The 21,211-nt window shown below is 25.0% G+C and overlaps 1 protein-coding gene across 2 annotated transcripts in view; it reads right to left on the minus strand.

Moving 5' to 3' along the window:
• The window catches only part of LOC100206658 (putative leucine-rich repeat-containing protein DDB_G0290503), an 88,788-nt gene that overhangs the window by 57,059 nt on the left and 10,518 nt on the right, over nt 1-21,211 (minus strand). For both annotated transcript variants that reach the window (XM_065790701.1, XM_065790702.1), the window contains exons 3-15: nt 20,422-20,504; nt 17,761-17,871; nt 17,514-17,590; nt 16,522-16,552; nt 13,993-14,046; nt 13,839-13,886; nt 13,429-13,515; nt 13,299-13,346; nt 13,005-13,052; nt 3,794-3,910; nt 1,953-1,988; nt 1,601-1,702; nt 1,021-1,062 (exon numbers count right to left, since the gene is read on the minus strand). In XM_065790701.1, coding sequence (XP_065646773.1) covers nt 1,021-1,062; nt 1,601-1,702; nt 1,953-1,988; nt 3,794-3,910; nt 13,005-13,052; nt 13,299-13,346; nt 13,429-13,515; nt 13,839-13,886; nt 13,993-14,046; nt 16,522-16,552; nt 17,514-17,590; nt 17,761-17,871; nt 20,422-20,504 — 884 coding nt within the window. The remainder of the gene's footprint in view (nt 1-1,020; nt 1,063-1,600; nt 1,703-1,952; nt 1,989-3,793; nt 3,911-13,004; nt 13,053-13,298; nt 13,347-13,428; nt 13,516-13,838; nt 13,887-13,992; nt 14,047-16,521; nt 16,553-17,513; nt 17,591-17,760; nt 17,872-20,421; nt 20,505-21,211) is intronic.

Raw genomic sequence — 21,211 nt, forward strand, 5'->3', positions numbered from 1 at the left:
GATTTTATGAACGTAAGCAATACCAACGTCTTGAAAGCAAAAAACATTGGCGTGAAAACTTAAGTTATGTAATTTAACTCAAATAAAAGTACGTCATTGATTTGCATTTTATATCAGCATTTTAAAATCAATTAATTGTGTCTAATTTTTTTAAATCAACTTATTAAGAAAGTGTTTTTTAAAACTAAAAAGTCAAAAGTCAAAAAAGTCAGTTTTTATTATTCGAATATAGATATTTGATATTCAAACAAAATCTGGTTAAACGCAAATCCGGTTAGCCGAAGAAATCACTAACCACAACAAAGTAGCCTCCTTATCTGTTGTGACCTTCTTAACCTTGGGAAGATGAATTAAAATAAAAAAAATTTTTAAATTTAAATAGAACATCAACAAAAGTTAGCACCTTAACCTTTGAAAATGAAAAATACTAAAGAACAATACTAAAAGACATTAAAAAACAATACTAAAGGACATTAGGTTTTAGGTATAAATACATATTTTAATTTGTTAAAATAACAATCAATATATATATACATACATATATATATATATATATATATATATATATATATATGTATATATATATATATATATATATATATATATATATATATATATATATATATATATATATGTCTATATATATATATCTATATATATATATCTATATATATATATCTATATATATATATCTATATATATATATATATATATATATATATATATATATATATATATATATATATATATATCTATATATATATCTATATATATATCTATATATATATCTATATATATATATATATCTATATATATATATATATATATATATATATATATATATACATATATATACATATATATATATATATATATATATATATATATATATATATATATATATACATATACATATACATATACATATACATATATATATATATATATATATATATATATATATATATATATATATATATATATATATATACATATATATATATATATAAACAAACATACTTCGATTTCTTTTTCATTTTGTAACAGTTGTGTATTAAACTTCTAAAAATACAAAATGGAAGCATTAGAGATAATACTAATATTAAAGTCTAAACATAAAACATTATACACAAGCATAGGACAATCTATCACTACATGAATATAGACATAGGTTAATATTTATGTGCAACAAGTTACTGATTGATAGAAAAATTTAAGGATTAATTTAAAATCTGTCTACTTTTTTTTCATAATTCTCTGGTAAACCATGAAATCTTTATTTATGTTTTTTAATCAAATTATATTTTAATACCCAAGTTATAGGACAGTCTTAATAAACTTTATCTATTTTATATATTTTTTAAAACAATATATTTTAAATTAATGAAATTAAAACATCTTTAAAGCTCAAAAACTTAAAAAAATTTATTTTAATACTTGAATACCGCAAAGCAAAGAGGATTCTGTCTAAACAAAGAGAATTCTCTCTAAACAATAAAACTCTAAACAAACTAATCATTAGAAGAAAAATTAAATTACCCAAATGAAGGCAGCGTAAAAAAACACTCAATAAAATGTTAGCATAAATATTTAAAGTTACATTTAAATCACAGTTGGCATGACTGTTTGCTCGATAAAGTTCTTCCTTTACATTCTTAAGGGTATCTTCTTTAATATTTAGCTCAATTTCCAATAATTTACTCTAAAAACACAGAAATGCTGGGTTTTCATTTAAATAATTAAAATGTATTTAATGTACATGTAAAATGTGAAACCATTTTAACCATCTGAATAGGTTATTTTAAACCATGGTACTAAAAAAAAGAGATAAAGTTAAGAAAAAATCTATATTGCTTTTAAAAATTTTAAACATTTAAATTTTATGAAACCTTATATATCCTAATATATATATATAACCTAATATTTTGATATAATTTGGTAAAACATTTTACCTCTTTGCTTTTTTCATTAAGACTTGCTGATAATTGCTAAAAGTAAAAAAACATTAGGATAAAATTCGCATAAGGGATTGCCCATAAATTACACGATGCTACATTTACCTAAAATATAGGAGATCATTATTGTTCTTTTGCGTGGCAATCTTCATTTAAGTTAAAACTCACTTTTGGTTTTAGTAAAAGACTCAAAAGAATTTTGTTTTTAGTTAAAAACTTAAAAGAATTTTGCTTTTAGTTAAAGATCACAAGGAAAAACTTGTGGTCTTTATTCTTTTGTTTATTAATTAAATTTAGTGTAGCATAATTTATGGATGATCCCTGAGACAACTAAAACATTGCCCCTGTCATTTGAAAATGTTTACATAAAGAATAAACATTCAACATAAATACATACATACATACACACATACATACATACATACATACATACATACATACATACATACATACATACATACATACATACATACATACATACATACATACATACATAGGTCGTATTTAAAATAATATGCACATAATATAAACATTATTTGCACGCATAAAATGTTTAAATACTTTAATTTTTCAAATAAGTAAATTAGAGGTAGTGCTGTAGATGTTACAATGATAATAATATGAGGTGCAACTCACAAGGTTGCAAGTCTAATTCCTTTATAGGAACTTTTTATTTATTTATTTAAATTTTTATTGTAAAAAGTTATATTTCGGAGTACTTTTATGCTTTTTAACTATTGTTGTTGTTTATATTTTTTTTCTTTTCAAAGTTTCATAGAATAAGTGCATCAATGCATTCATAAATCAACTGTTATTGCTTTAGTCACAGTGGAGTGTACATTAATCGACTGACTTAAATAGGGATAGGCACAGTGAAGTGTATATACATTGACTGGAGGTTTAGGTTTTGGCAGGCATTCTTTTATATAAGAGAAAATTATTTCAATATTTATTTAAATGGGGTTTATAAATTAATTTAATTTATATAAAAAAATTATTAAATTAAATTGCGCTGGATTTTTAGATAAATATATATGAAGGTAAACATACATATATATATATATATGTATATATATATATATATATATATATATATATATATATATATATAATATATATATATATATATATAATATATAATATATATATATATATATATATATATATATATATATATATATATATATATATATATATATGTATATATGTATATATGTATATATGTATATATGTATATATGTATGTATATATATATATATATATATATATATATATATATATATATATATATATATATATATATATATATATATATATATATATATATATATATATATATATATATACATATATACATATATACATTTTTAAAACTTGACCACGACTGTTAATATGTTTTGAAAATGTGTAAAAAATGTGCTGAAAAAATTATCTTAACTTAACTATAAAGAAACTTTTAAAAAAAATGTATCCTATAAGAAGCAAATAAATCTTTCTATAATAAAAAAAAAATAAATAAATAACAATAATAACTTAACTAAAACTAAAATAAAAAAAATAAAAACTTAACTAAAATAAATAATGAACTAAGATAAGATTATTTAAACTACATTTGGAATAAATAACTTTGAATTGTTTATCTTTACTAATGAATAAAAAGGCGTTAAAGTTATGCTATATATAAATTTAAAAAAATGACACTCTAAAAAAAAACAAATAAAACCAAATAGCTCATAATACTCAATGAAATGAAAAAATATGACAAACAAAAAAATATGACAAACAAAAAAAAACCAAATAGCTCATAATACTCAATGAAATGAAAAAATATGACTCACTTTTATCTGCTCTTGAAAAACCTCAACAGATTTCTCTTTATCTATTTCCATTTTACTTAATGCTGTCCGAAACATTGTGTTGTCCTTTTCAAGGAGAGCCATTTTCATCTTTAAACTCTTAAAATATGTAAAATGTAAGTAATAACATTAATAAAATTTAAAACAGTTTTGAATTAAATGGAGATTGAACAATTGTTTTAAAGGAAAATACAATAAAAGTTGTTCAAGAAAATACAATAAAAGATGGATACTTTAAACTTTAAAAAAGAGCAAAGACAAAAAAAAAAAGCTTGAAACACAAAACTTAAGATTAAATCATTATTCTATAAAGTTTAAATCCATAGGCTATTCTTTTATGTGCTTTCGTTTAGCACCACTTCACTCTATCGCCTTTCTCTTTGTTCTATATTGCTCTCCTTTATCTCAAGGCTGCACTCTTTTTGATGTTATTTTTGATCAAATTGATCGAGCCCTTTTTCTTTATCCTTCAGCCAATATCATTGTTGTTGGTGACTTTAATGCTCATCACACTGAATGACTTGGCTCAATTGTAAGTGACTCTGCAGGTGTTAAGGTCCACAACTTTTGACTTTCTCAATCTCTAATACAAATAATCAACTTTCTAACTCGCTTTCCAGACAACCCTAATCATTTTCTACTCAACTTATGTCTTGTTTCTGATCCTAGTCAGTGTTCAGTTTCTCCACATTCACCCTTAGGTACTTCTGATCTATTATTTCATTCTTCCTCATCATCAGAACCCCCTATTATCATACCTCTTACAACTATCTTAAAGCTTTTTTTCGTGATGGCCCTTGGGTAGAAATCTTTCATCTTTCTACTGACAACTGTGCTTCTTATGTAACTTATTGGATTTAGGCTGGCATGGAATATTTTATTCCCTCTTGACAATTCCAAGTCAATCCTCACTTTTCTTCATGGTTTTCTTCTCATCATGCTGCTGCAACCATTACTTCCATATCTATTGCCAAAACAATTTTTCTGAAAACAGACAGCTGTTTACTATTGCTAGAAACCATTGTAACAAGGTTTTGCTAACGCCAAAGCCTGCTAATCTCAGGTCACAAAATCTTGTATTTCATCTCAAAAATCTCCAGAGACTTCTGAAGAATCTTTAAAAGTGTCTATAATAAGGGCAAGTCTGTTATTCCACCTCTTTTGCTCTTTAGGTTCAGTTATTCCACTTTTTTTGCTCTTATGGTTCAGATTTTGTTACCTCACCTAAAGACAAATCTGAGTTGCTTGCTAAGAACTTATTATCAATCTCATCTTTTGATTTCACTAGCCGTGTTCTACCTGATATAGTTAACAAACAGCTGGATCCATTGCTTGACATTCATTCATGCCAGGTTCTGCATCTAAAGTGAATACCTGCTTAGACTTTAATACAGCTTGTGGTCCAGACAGCATACCTGTTATAGTCTTGCAGAAGTGTTCTAGTATAGCTATAGCTGTCACCTATACTTTCAAGACTATTTATTAAGTGCTTATCAGAGTTTTGTTTTCCAGCTTGCTGGAAAACAAAACTCTGACAAATGACCTTGAGTTATGTGAACTGGTAGGCCATTTTATTTTATTTTCCATCAGCAATGAATAAAAATAAAGTATCAATGGTTTATATAGAGATAATAGACTTTGTTGTTTCCATAATATTAGCAGACCACAATCAGAAATCACAATCAAAAAAAAATCTCATCAATTCTTTTTAAAAAAAATTAAAGTATAACTTAGTATAATGGTAAAAACTGAGTAAAAAACTGTTGACTTCTTTGATGTTTTGATCAACCAGTCTAACAACTCTTTTCAGCCGTATAGAAAACCAGGTGACAATCCGTTAAATATCAACTTTAATTGGAAACATCCTGCCAATACTCTTAAATCTATTTCCACAATGATATCTAACCGCATAAGAATATTTAGTAAAGAAGTATTTAATCAAGCTGCTCCTTTTTAAAATAGTGCCCTTAAGTCTAGTGAGTTTAAAGAATGCATTACTGCCATTCCCAACAACTTTACAAAACTCACAAAATCACAACCAGGAAACATTTTTTGGTTTAACCCTCCGTTTCCTATTACAATTTAATCAATAAAAGCTTCCCAAAAAATTATATGTTCCATAAACTGTTTAACCAAAACAACCTAAAAGTTAGCTACAGTTGTCTTCCAAATATTTGCAACTTCATCACTTCACGCAACAATAAAATTTTATTAAATTCTTTCAACCTTGAGATTGCAAGCAGATTGATTTATGCCCACTTAATGGAAAGTGTTTAAGTAAAAATATCATTTATATATGCAATGTGAAAACAAACCCACAAGAAGGCATTTATTACATGGGACTTAAAGAAAAAACTTATCTTTACTTTGGTATTGAGCACTCTTTATTAAGCAATATTTACATAATTACTACAATATATGTATATATATATATATATATATATATATATATATATATATATATATATATATATATATATATATATATATATATATATATATATATGTATATATATGTATATATATGTATGTATATATATATATATAGAGAGAGAGAGCGAGAGCGAGATTAAATATTTATAATATATATATATATATATATATATATATATATATATATATATATATATATATATATATATATATATATATATCATATATATATATATATATATATATATATATATATATATATTAATTTTAAAATTGATAATATATATATATTATCAATTTTTACATATATATATATATATATATATATATGTAAAAATTGATTTTTAAGATATTTTAAATTTTTTCTATTTGCTTTTACTTTTTGTTAATATTAAGCTCAATTATTCTTTGTTATGAACTAATAAAAGGAATATTTCATGCTCATTTTAATTTTAGAAAACTAATTAAATATTGCATTTACAGATCAGGATGGGAAAAAAACAAACAAAAACTATTCTTTACATAATTTAAATACAATTGCTATACCATTGTATCTACTAAAATCACCTATTTCTGAATTGCTACGTTATCAGCTTCCTACCAATGGAAAGTTTTAAGACATAACCAGCATCTTATCAGTTCTAGATCAAATCTATTTAAAAGCTTAAGTAATAACATGTCAGCGAGGAAATGAAAACTTCTGTCTCCTCCAAAAAATAGTAAACCTATGGAAACTATGCGGATTTAATGACTATTTAATTTCTGAATCAAAAATTCTTGACAAGTTTGTATAACTTCACAAAAAATGGCACCTTATGGTACAACAACAAAAACATTTTAACATTATTTTGTACTATTTGAATTTGTATAGTGATATAATATACTGATTCTATGTGTTGAGCATTTTATTATATATGTAATTTTTTTTAGATTATAATAGAAAGTCTTTTTAATATTAGCAAAGCTAACATAAAAGAACTAATCCGTCTGATTATCAATATGCCCAGAAACAAAAATGCTATAATGGAAGAACTTTCATTTATTGAAGATCAGAGAAATGAAAGAGTTTAGTTCATTAGTCACATTAGAAATAAGGAATTGAAACAAGAGTTGAAAGGAGAATGGAGAGATATGCAAGGTATAAAGAATACAGAAAGAAAATGGTGGCAGATAATGCTTGTGAACACATAATTGAAAATGAAGAAGACATCACTGTATGCCTTGAAATTGATAAATGTCTTTCAGCTGATTATGGTTTGGAAGTGAAACCCAATTGCAAAAAAGCAAGTTTATGTTTAGAAGGTATTTATTTGCTGAATTAAATTATTTATACCCTTATTAAGCTTTTATTAAAAAAACTTCTTTATAGTTTATATTTTATAAAGATAAATTCAAAGCAGAGTGAAGACTGTTCTAATGTAATCGAAATACTTAAAGCGAATAAAGAAAAACAAACACGTGCAACTGCTATTATTGATCATAACGTTATTATCAGAGATGACCTTATAGCAGGAACAACACTATTAAGTGTAAGAAAAGAGATAAATTACAGAGACTAAACAATATTCATTGCCTGTGTAATAAACTACTAAGGAGTAGAAATAAAATTAAATAGACTGTAAGACAGAAGTGCTATGCAACTATGGCACACAAAGGTATTGAAATACGAGAAAACTATAGAGATGAATTGTGAGGTAAAAAACTTGTTCTCCATTTTGATGGTAAAGTAGTTAGCCATATTGAAGGTAAAATTAAAGCAGAAAAATTACCGTGACCGAATAGCTGTTTCTGTTACAAGCCCAGAATTTGGACATAAAGATGATCTTCTTTTAGGAGTTGTACAAAGTAACACTGGAAAAGCACTTGATCAGGTTTTAGTTATACAAAATATGTTGGAGTATTTTGAAGTACGCGACCAAGTTTTTGCAGTTTGTACTGACACTACTGCCACAAATACAGGCAGATTGGATAGAATAATTATGATTTTAACAAGAACTTTTAAAAAACCACTGCTTTGGTTAATGTGTAGACATCATATTTACGAAACTGCACATTAGATATGTTTACAAAACTATAACTGGGATTAAAAGCAAAGGCCCAAATAATAAATTTTCTTCCAACTTTAGGAAACAATGAGAGGAATTTTTGCCATTAATTTCTGCTCCTGATGCTAAATATAGATTTAAAAGGTTTTCTGAGAACTCACTTATATTCTCTGGCATATATAGTTTGTATTTTGAAGCAAAGAGATTTATAGAGTTTTCTTTAAGTAACACAACTTTTCCTAGGGATGATTACAAGCATCTTGTAGAATATTTTGCTTTTTATTTTAACATCAACTCTGATAAGTTAAAAGATTTTAAAATATATCAGCCCGGCGCCTGTCTTGCAGCTTGTTTTATGGTATATTTTATATATCACCTAGCTCTTGAAATTTCATCACCAATAATTGATTATCTGCATGAACAACAAAAAGAATCTAAGATATTTTTTATAATTGGAATATTCCATATACCCATGTTTTTAAAGTCTAGCCTTGCTAAGCCATCTGTTTTAAATGATGTTAGAGCTCTCAATAATGCACAAATTACACAAAAAGAATGAAACTTAATAGCAGTTAAAGTGTTGTTGAAGAGTATGCAAGCTCTTTCTTGGTACTTGTCTCCTAAAACAGTTAATATGGTTTTAGCTGATTCATGTTTTGATTTGCAAACTAAATCAGACATTTTAGAAACTTTAATTCAGCATAAAGTGCCTGATATTAAAATTATAACCATCAAAAAGCCAACGGTTGTTGTTCTTAATGTTATCATTAAGAACAACAACCGTTGTTGAAAGATCAGTTCAAAGATTTAATTACAAGGGAAAGTTGGTTTATTTTTAAAAACTGGATTTAGTTAGTGAGATTAAGAATTGGTTATATACTATTTATACTAAATTTTTTATGAAGTTTTAAGTGAACATATTACAGCTTTTCACATAGTGGTATTTTAAATTCCAAAAAAAGCTAAAAAGTTCAAAAAAAATTGTCACCTTAATATATGTATATACATCTACTATAGTGTATATAGATCTACTATAGTGTATATACATCTACTATAGTGTATATAGATAACAAGTTGTTACTAGTCTTTCCTACCTTTATAACATACAGCATTTTCAGAAGAAGAAAAAAACAAAGAATAATGAATGAAAAAAAAGCTGCCCTATCTCCAATGCTCAGTTTCTTTCTTTAATTTTAACAACGAATGTCTGATTATGTAAAATTGCATGATGCTTTGTGAGGTATGTGAAAAGCTAAAGATAACTATATATAACATTTATTAAAATAGCAGAAATGTGCAGAAATATTGGTACTAAAAGAGTATAAACAGAACAAAAACTTTTACTTTGAAAACAGTAGATGCAATATCTCACAAAGAAGATTTAATAGACTTAACTAGCATTTTGCTTGAAACCATCAATACATTGATATATTGAGATATCAATTCATTATACTTAGTGAATTTTTAACTGATTCCTTAAAGACAGCATTTGGTAAACTAAGACAGGATGTTGGTGGTGCATATTTTATATATGCTTAACAAACTGTTGACAAAACATGAAAATGGTTTGTGTTTATACTACTGGATTGATTATTTATAAAACCGAAATTAATAGTCCTGAAAATAATTTTTATTGATTTTGAAATGCACGGTAGTTACTTGAAAATCTAACTAGAGAATATTTAAAATTTCTTGGAGATAAAATTTTTTCTTCCTGGAGATAAATGTGAGTGTTTTCATATTACATTTTAAATTTTAGATACTATTAAATTTTTACAGTATTAAATTTTTACAGTACAGTCATGTACAGTACACTTATGTATGCACAGTTACGTATGCACAGTTATGGTTTGTCAAAAATAAATATTATTTTCTTTAAAACCAACTTACTTCCAAAAAGGTAGTAAATTATTTTTAAAAAACTTAATGAAGAGACAAACACAGTATAAAGATATGATTTTGCTAAATGAACTTTGGTTAGGGTGAGCATGAGTTTTGGTTAAGAGATGATACCTTGTTTGATCAGTGACCATAATAATATTTGTAGAAAAGAGAATGTGATGCAATCTTACAACTATGTAGTAGTGCCCAAACTCAAAAAAAAAAGAAAGAACAGGTCCAATTACATTTACAAAACATTTGTTGACCTTGTCTAAAAGAGACCATTATTAGAAGAACTAACACAAAAGTGACAGCAGTATCAATAAAAAAAAAGAAATTTGTAGCAATAGAAAATGAATTCAAAAGAAGGAAAATGGCGAGCATTATAAAGAGGCAACTTTACCAGATGCTTAGTAATGACTAGTATTTGTTGTTTTCATGAGAGGTCAGTAGTTAATGATAATTCCAGAGGATTCCAGAGTAAAAAGACTCAAGAATGTTGCCATTCATCAAATTAGGAATATCAACAACATTGATATAATTGTTAGCATTAATTAACTGAGGTTCGTTTGGATTCAAATTTACAAGCCACTGCAAGCTCCAAGCTGTCACAAAAAAGTGATCAGATTCAAGATCAGCTCCCTGTTCTAAGCAATCAATAAAGTAAGATTCAATAAGATTGTCGGAAAGATCATTAATATAGATGAGAAACAACACATAACCAAGGATGGAACTTTGTATACACCAGAAACTATTGAAAATGAAGAAGACTGCTGCTCTTCAAGAACAACCTTAATATTTTTGTTAGAAAGAAATGATTCAATAATCTCAAAAAACTTTCCCAGATACACCATATGAAGTGAGTTTACGAAGAAAATAATACTGAGAAAGCTTTTGATATGTCAAGAGCAATACCCCCACTTAACTTCCCACTTCTATTCAATGCATAGAGAACCTTTTTGTTACAACAGTTAATTATAGTCATCTGTAGAACAAGAGAATCAAAAATGGTGTTAATTGTCATAGAGTGAGTTGTTAGACTCAAGATGGTGTTAATTGAAGATGTTGCTAATGATGGGGAGGAGACTGATTGGATGGATAGTTAGTGGGGGTAAAAGTGTTCTCTCGAGTTTTTAAAAATTGGAATTGCAGATATAATTTTCCAGCAGACAGAAAAACAAGATTTAGCTAAGCACTTATAGTTTAGAAAAACTTAAAGATAATTCTGGAGGGCAAAGAGTTCAATGAGGCTTAAAACTGACAAGAAGGAATAAAATTTTCCTTATGTCTGCCTCAATCCAAGAGATTACATAGGAGACACATTTATCAGTAGAGAGGCAAAAGACATCAGCCCAAGGATTGCCATGAAGAAAACCACATGAGAAATTCCAAGGTAGTGATAAATAAGTAGTAGTAAGTTTTTTAGGTTCAAGTCAAAGCATTGTCATACAAAAAGTCCTAAAAGTAGTACAAGCTATAGAGAGCATAGTCTAAATCAGTTAAAGAAAAACAAGGAGAAACTGAGCACAAGCTAGTCAGAGAAAATTCACAAGTCAAGGAGTAAAGGGTAAGTAATTATGATTGTCTGGAAAATATGTCACACAGTTAACTGAGTAAAAGACTGAAAAATACAAAAGTTATGTTCTTTAGTACCAGCAGGGTCAGTGGTATTAGAGCTATTCAGTGTGATGAATATTAAAGTCACCAATAATAATAATATTGGCTGAAGGATTAAGAGAAAGAGCTTGGTCAATTTCATCAAAAATTACATTTAAAAGAGTGCAGTGTTGAGAAGAGAGATAAAGAACAAAAAGAAAGTTGATTAAGTGAAGAGGTGTTAAATGTGAACACATTCAAGAATGGTCAGAGCATTATTGATTATTATAGGATTACCAACATTATTGATTTCAGAGCAAATAAGTAAACTGATTGGCAAATATTTGCTGAGGCCAATCATTTGACTGCTGGAGTCTTTGCAAAAGAATAACAGCTATCAACACTGAAATCCATGAATCCAGCCAAATTTAAATTATACTCATAAAGAACAAATAAGTCTAGTGAATTTTACAAGAGCTAAGATTCAACAGATAAAAAAATACTTCATAGACCAAAAATACTCATAAAGGATAGAATAAAACAATCATGCGATGTTGATGATTTTTTATGTTTAATATTTTTAAGTACTTTAGTCATTTTTTAAGTTGATAAAAAACTTGACTCAATCATAGACAGTGCCTAGAAAAGCTATTAGGTAAAAGGTTCTTTCTATCTTTTTAATTTACCTTTAAACAATACATATATATTTATATGTTAATGACACAATTTTGTATCATTTGTAATCCTAAAAGGCAGCAGGAGTTGGGGCATGTTGTACTGGATTACTTAATAAAAGTAGTAGGATAATCATGATGATCCTGAACCTTATCTAGCCTTATCTAACATACTTATAAATAACTATACAAAATTTACCATTATGCTTTAAAAAAAAGAACCTGCACAAAAAGTATTGGAATTCAAATAAATAATAATTTTAATTTTTGTAATTGAGCAGTAAATGATATGAAACATTTGTTTTTTTGATATTTTTGCTAAAAATGGGTGTTAGATTCCAGTCTTTCTGTTCAATTATGCAACTACAAGGCCTACTGTAAAAATATGTTCTTGGTTTAAACTGTCTGAATTCTAGTGTGCAAATGTATATCACAAAAATGCTAATCTTAACATATAGTTTTTATTATATTTAATATATAATATTTTAATCTTAAGATACAGTATTTATATATAAAGTATTTAGATCAGCACTAAATAATTGTAATATAAAACTATTTAATTACATCAATGGTATTTTCTTTATCTGCAATAGTTTCTTCCAGTTCCTTTATCTAAAAAATAAAAATAAAATATTCCACACAGTAAGTCACAAAGAAATTTTAATATTGCATGCAACACAAGATTTATTAGTTTCAAATAAAAATCTAAAAATTGCTCAAAATGTAATTATATATATAGATATATACATATATATATATATATATATATATATATATATATATATATATATATATATATATATATATATATATATATATATATATATGAAGTTGTATTTTGATTTACAAAAAGATTACCATTGACTTAAGTACTTCTTCATCTTCATGCTTTTGAGTCTTTAATGCCTTTTAATGAAAAATTAAAATTTATTTTATTTCAAACTGTTTTAATAAAATTGTTTGTATAGAAAAAAAAATCAACCACCACCTCAAATCCATCTGAAATATCATCTAATGCTTTTTGAAGTTTTTCCTCCTTGCTTTCTTTTTCTTCTAACTTGCTTTGAGCAATATTCTTGTGTAAATAAAAAGAAACATAAAAGATATTTTTCTTTTATGATATATAGTCAACATTTAGCAGAGCTTAAATTAAAATTTATGGACATATATTTATGTACATAAATTTTGGAAATTTTAAAAAAAAAGCATTTAAAAAAAGTAAATAAAATTACATTTGAAAATAGCTTTTAAACATGTAACAAAATACATTTAAATAACTTTTCAAATAAAATTAATAGAAAAAATTTTTTTTTAAATTTTATTTTATGTTTTATTGCTTGAAAAATATAACATAAAAAATTAAGATAAAATAACAATAATATATTGCTTTAAACTCACAAGTTTTTCTTTGGTTATGTTACATTGTTTCTTGAGACTTTCTATTTTCTAATGATGAAAAACAAAAATATTAAAATAGAAACTTAAAATAAGAAATTTATGGGGAAAAATGTCAAATTAAAAAAAAAAAAAAAATTAGTTTTATGTAGGTAACCTTAATTTTTTTAGCTAAAATAACTTGCGAAGATTCATTTTTTTCATCATGCATCTGTGAAAAAATATTTTTCAATAATAATTATGCTGATTTATGATAATATTTATTTATTGTTTATTATTTATGAACAAATTTATAGATACATTTAAAAAATTTAATTTTTTACTCAATTCTTATAAACTACAACCCTCGGAATTAGGGTCGACATTCAGCAATGCTGACCTGACTGCCAACATAAAAGTGTTTGAGGTCAGCAAAAAATTGCAGACCTCATTTCTATGTAAACCCGTTGTGTCAAAATGTTTTTGCTGACCGAATGCTGACCTCCAACAGTTTGAGGTCGGCAATTTTTCCTAACTCCGAGGTGACCTTATTTTTCCTAATTCCAAGGGTTGAAACTAAATGTAAAATAAACAATTTAACTTGATAAAGAATAAAAACTAAAATCTAATAAATACATATATAACAGTATTGTCTAATTATATACAATTAAATTACAGGAAAATAACATAATACTAGTACAGGGCTCGAATTAAGCTTGAAAAACTAATTGAAAAAGTACTTTTCATACTTAGCAATTAGTTTTATCATAATTTTTTTTCACTTTTCTTTTTTTTCTTCTGATACAGCATTTTTTGAGGCAATTCATAAAAATATAGAATATATATATTAAATGAAGATTTATCTAATAAATATTAATATTCAATTTAACGCTGTTACCCATTCTTGAGTGTTTGACACGGTGCTTATGGCAGCCATTACACCGGAGTTAATGGAGAGAAAGAGTCGCAGCACTTTTTGTATCAGGAAATGAGAACGAAAGTGTATGCAAATATCTAATTTATGTAAACTTCAAATTTTGTAATGTTAAAACATATATTAGATTTTACAGTTTCACTTTTAAAACTGATTTATGGCAACACCTCCTTAATTTTGATTTATAGCATTTATTTGCCATTTTATAAAGTCTTTTGTTTATTAAATACTTTTAAAACTTTCATCAAACAATATGCCGAAATGGCCGAAGTGGTTAGGTCGTAGCATTCTAAGTGGATCGTCATGGTTCAAATCCAAAAATGTTTATTTTTATGAAGTTTTATATATAAAAATTGCATTGCGGCAAAACCTTTTTAACTTTGATTTAAAGCATTTATTTGTCATTTTATAAGGTTATTCATTGCATTCTGTCTTGTCTTTTAAATAGTGTTTAAAAATGGCAGTTTAGTGTGTCTTAGTGGTTGAAAACAATGTGAGGGTTCAAATCCTGTTGCTTGCATACTAACTTTTTTAAATCTTTTTTAATTTTCTAAAATACAAATCAAAACATTTTAAAGTTCTATTGTTGATATATAAAGATATAATATACTATAACAAACAGAAGGGAGAAAGTTTTTAAAAGCTTAAAACTGCAATAAACTTCAAAACAGTGGTATAAGTAATTGGCGTTTATGAGGTTTTGTAATTAGTTAAGACTACGCGTTCAACACACATTAAAAAGACAACTTATTTTCTTTCTAGGAAAAAAGATTTTACATTCAAACTTTTATTTTCTTCTAAATTAAAAAACGGGGGGAGGTACCTAATAAGCTCCAGATGGTCCTAAAAAATATTGAAGGTATAAGTATTTATATTTTCAAGATGTGGGAGATGCTTTTTTTAAAGCAATGGTAGAGATTTTATTTTAAGATGTGGAAGATGCTTTTTTTTAAACAATTGTAACGATTGTATTTTAAGATGTGGGAAATGTTTTTTTTAAACAACAATAAAGATTTTAGGAAATTAGAGATTTCTTAAAATCTTTATTATTGAAATGTTGAAATAAGAAAACTTATTTTAACATGTTGAAATAAGAAAACTTATTTCAACACGTTGAAATAAGTAAACTTAATTCAACATGTTGAAATAAGAAAATTTATTTCAACATGTTGAAATAAAAAAACTTATTTCAACATGTTGAAATAAAAAAACTTGTTTCAACATGTTGAAATGAGAAAACTTATTTCAACATGTTGAAATTTCAACATGTTGAAGATCTTTTTATATATTTGAATATTTTTTTAATTTCGTGTTGTTTGGTATTTTTCTTTTAAAAAATATTTTTTCAAAAGAATATAAAACTCAATGAAATTAAAATGTAGAAACATTTTGTTGCAATGTATTAAACAAGTGAAACAAACACATGATAAAATATTTTTCTGTTAAATTAAAATATAATTCTGTTCTAAATATATTTTTAAAGTTCTAAATATATTTAAAAATAAAATGAAAAATCAGCATTTCGATATTTAACATTTTCTAATTTATTTTAATATAATTAAATGAATAATTAACTATATTTTAACATTATTTTTAATGGTTTTTAAACAATAAATCAACTGCATGAGAATGTGTACTAAAAGTAATTAATAAAATTCTTTTCAGAAAATATTTATACAACACATTGAAAAATATATTTTTTTTTTTGCAAATATATATATTTAATTCAAGCCCTGTAGAAGCTTAAAAAAATAAAATAAAATAAAAACTAACTTTAGCAGCTGTTAATTGTTCCATGGCTAATCTGAAAGTAAAAATTTTTAAATTTGAAAATTTTTTTTTCATCTATTCTAAGAATAAGTACTTAAATTTTTTGAAAATAAGTACTTAAATATTTTTATGAACTATTATATAATAATATAACTAATATAGAATAATTTTAGCAAAATTTACAGCACTTTATGAATATTTATTAAATAATTTGATTGATTTATAAACTATTTTCGAATTTATTTTATTAATATCAATGTAACAGCATGTTAAAAGGTGGGGCAAGTCTTTACACTCTATAGAAGGATATTGAAAAAATCGCAGGTAAATATAAATAATTTGGACAAAGTTTCTTATTTCATATTTGTTTTAAAACGTTAAAATAAAATGAAATAATTTTTTAGCATTAGTAAACTTTAATTTGAAATAGTGCTGTCATAATCTTTTGTTTTTTGAAAAGTTTTTGGTAAGATAAAAATGTGGACTAACTTTTGTATTGAGAGAGCAATAATGACAGATCTATTCATTGATATGAAAGATATCACTTCATTACCATATAAGAAGTACAAAATATCCTCAATGTAACAAGTTACTTGTGTCACCACTACCCTCTATAATTAGATCATTTAGTAAACTTATGCATAATCATGGCTAAATTGGTGGTCTCAACATTTTCTAATGGCATTTCGTTATTTACAGGCTAAGATATTATTTCACAATATTTCAACACACTTTATTAAATAATTTCATTTAAAATTATAACAATCAATAAAATTATCAAACAACTTATAATTAAAATAAACTAATTAAAATGAAAACAATCTTTGAATAAAAAATCAATTTTTTAATACATTATTTATGGTACTAAATGTTAATTTTTAAAACCATAAACAGTGGGTTTGTTTAATGATGTTAAATTTAAAAATCAAATGAAAGCACCTTATTAGTTTTAAAACCATGATCTCTATTATAGACCAAAATAAATAAACACTTACGAAGCTTTAGCAAGCAGATCGGTTTTGACACTATTTTCTTGTTTAAGCTCTTCTATCATAACTTTAAGCTCAACATTCTGTAATTTATATTAAATTCTTTTACAAAATTTTCCTAACTTCATATAAAATAACATTTAACATAGAATATAAAATGTAAAAATGTTTAACTTAATACTTTGACATAACACACTGTATCATAAATCAACTGAAAAGTTATACATATATTATTTTAATTAAGCATGATGACCTTTTTAATCATATCACCAGTTGAGGTATCAAATGTATTATGAAGTCGCTCTTCCATATAAAAAATTCTCATTTTCAAACCAAAGCATTCTTTTTTTAATTCTCTGATCAGCTAAAAAAAAGAATAAGACAAAAAATATTTTCTAATAAGAAAATGAAGAATAATGTAATCATAATTTTGTAATACTTGTAAACTTATTTAGTGGCACTTAACATTGTTAGCCTAAAAATGTGAACCCTTAAATTGCAGACCCTTACCAAATATTGTGGACCTTGAAGAACTTTTTTTTTTCAACAAAGCCAAATCTCATGTTAAACTGTTGAGTGTCGATATGATTGGTTAAGAAAGATTTAAACGATTTCACTTATTGTATATATTAACAGAATAGTTATGGGGACTAAAGTATGATACCAAAGCTTTGGAATTCAAAAAAATACTACAAAACTAATTTAATTAAGAATAGTTTTATTTAAGAACTATAAAAATAGTTCAAGGCAAATGAATAATTTTTTTTTTTGCCATTATTTTTTTTTTAAAGCTTAAGCAAGGGTTTTTAGATGTTTCAAAATGCAATGAAAAAACCCAACAAAAGAAAGAAAATTATAAAAAAGCTAAACTATAAAAAATGAAAGATATCTTAAAGAAGGTGATTAAAAAAAAAAAAGTTAAAAACTATAATTTGAAAAAAATACTCAACCAAATCTAACATTAAAAAAATAAAACTCTATTAGATTTAAAAGCTCTAATTATTTTTAGTTATGTTTATATATATTTATATATGTTTATATATATACGTTATAAAATATATAATACTTTATAGTGAAATAACTTTAAAACTTTAATCTTTTCTAATGTTTTTATAATATTACGCAATCTCTTTTAAATGAATAAAAAAATTACATTTTTTAATAAAAAAAATAAAAAAAAACTTTAGTACATATAACAGGCCTAAAGTAAAAAAATTATAATGCAATATAATTCTAAATATTTTTATTTACACACTTAAGATTCAAAAATGATATGTAATGCAAGCCCTGAGGTTGGTGTGAGTTTCGGGTTCAAGTATTTTTATATGAACTTTTATTTAGAAAGTTTTTAATTTTTGAATTAGTTTTATATATTTGAACTATTATTTTTGTTTATCAACTATACTTTTGTTTATCAAATTAATTTTGTTTATCTATTATTACTATTATTTTTGATTATCAAATTAATTTTGTTTATCATATAAATTTATTTATTTTTTTCAAATTTTATTGGAATAAGCAGTGACGTAATGCTTTTTCTCAAGAAAAAAACTCATACATTTAAAAAAAAAAAAAGCGGTGAGGGTTAGCATTAGGAAATTCATCAACCAATATAATCATAGTTGCAGTGGATTTTACAGACATCAATTGACTTGAATAGGTTAGGAATACCATATTTTTAAACCATACACCTAATATAATAAAAGAAATCCCTCGCACTATTGAGTTAAGATATGACTATAGATATTGACTATGGCAGTAAATGAAACTGTGTTTAATAACCCCATTCTTCCGTATGAGGAGGCTTTATGTAAATCAGGATACAATTTAAAACTCACCTACCAACCACAAATAAATAAAAATTAAAAAAAACATCGTAAACGTAAAATTATATGGTACAACCCTCCATTTAGCAGCAATGTTTAAACTAAAATTGGAAATCGCTTCTTAGGTTTAATTGACCTACACTTTCCAGTAGGACACAAGCTTCATAAAGTTTTTAATTGAAACTATATTGAAGTTAGCTGTAGTTGCATGCCTAATGTCAAGTCTTTAACAAATTCACATAACAACAAGATTTTACAACGCAATGAAAATATAACATCAAAACAATGCAACTGCATATACAAAAAAATTAGTCCATTAAATAACCAATGCCTTTCTAACAATGTCATATACCAAGCCAATTTAAGTTCTGGAGATGCTAAATTCAAAAATAAAGTTTATTTTGGTATAAGTGAAACTACATTTAAATTAAGATATGCTAACCATCTTAAATCTTTTAATGCACCCAAATATAAATATGACACTGAACTTTCTAAAGAAATATGGAAACTAAAATCTAAAAATATAAAACCTACGATTACATGGAAGATAATACCACGATGTAAGCCCTACGATCAAACATCAAAAGTTTATAATATTTGTCTTAAGGAAAATTTCATATATTGTCATACAGAGAAAACTTACTTAATAAAAGATATGAAATAATATCAAAACGCTGGCATTCAAAGAAATTTTTAATTTCCTTATTCGACATTGGGGACTAAAATATTAGATGTCTTTTTGTTTTGTTTTTGTAACATCAGAACTCGTTCCACCAAAATTTTAACTTGTATTTTTTAAATGGGTTTTACATTACAAATTATACACAATGGCTGATGATTGCCAAAAGGCATGAAACTCAGAGTTCCATTAAAAGTTGTTTTTATTCAATTTATATAAATAAATATTGCTTTATTATTTGATAGTATTGAGCATTCTTAAATGCACAAGAGTATTTGTATTATTATTATTATACCATAATAATACATTATCTTTTTAAGTGTGTGTGTGTGTGTGTGTGTGTGTGTGTGTGTGTGTGTGTGTGTGTGTGTGTGTGTGTGTGTATATATTAACTAAGTAATTTCCTTACTTCATCTTGTTCTCTAACAGTTACTTTACTAAGACTATTTTTTGCTGGTATCTCACTTTTCATTGTGTCATCTGAATTAGTTTCTAAACAAAAAAATTTAATGCACTATAAATATGAGGATTATTGATTTGAAGATAAATTGTAAATTTATCATAAAGAATGATGATGTTTTGAAACTGTATATGCAAATATATTTGCACACTTAGCTTTGGATAAAATGCCATACTTAAATAGCATTCTGCAAGAGCTTTAGTACATAACACAATTTTTTTTGTTAGTTTTTTTTTTTTTTTATTATTCTTCTGTTTTTATTATTATTCTTTTCATTTTCAAGGAGTCTGGAATAAAGTCAACAATTTGAAAAAGAAAGAGTGGAATATATAAATAACCTAAATCTGCATAAGAGTCAATTTATATATATATATATATATATATATATATATATATATATATATATATATATATATATATATATATAAATATATATATAAATATATATATAAATATATATATAAATATATATATATATATATATATATATATATATAAATATACATCGCAAATACCACCTAAATTTTATCTTTTAAATATATATATATATATATATATATATATATATATATATATATATATATATATATATATATACATCACAAATGCCACCCAAATCTTTCAAAGGGCTACCGGAAATAGTGTTTTAATGCATTGAGTCGCCCAGCCAGGCAACTATTTAAATTGATTTTTTTGCTGCAGTTTGCATTTACAAAGCTATAAGGCATTTTTTTGAAAC

Source organism: Hydra vulgaris, chromosome 02, assembly GCF_038396675.1.
Source record: "Hydra vulgaris chromosome 02, alternate assembly HydraT2T_AEP".
Classification (NCBI taxonomy): Eukaryota; Metazoa; Cnidaria; class Hydrozoa; order Anthoathecata; family Hydridae; genus Hydra; species Hydra vulgaris.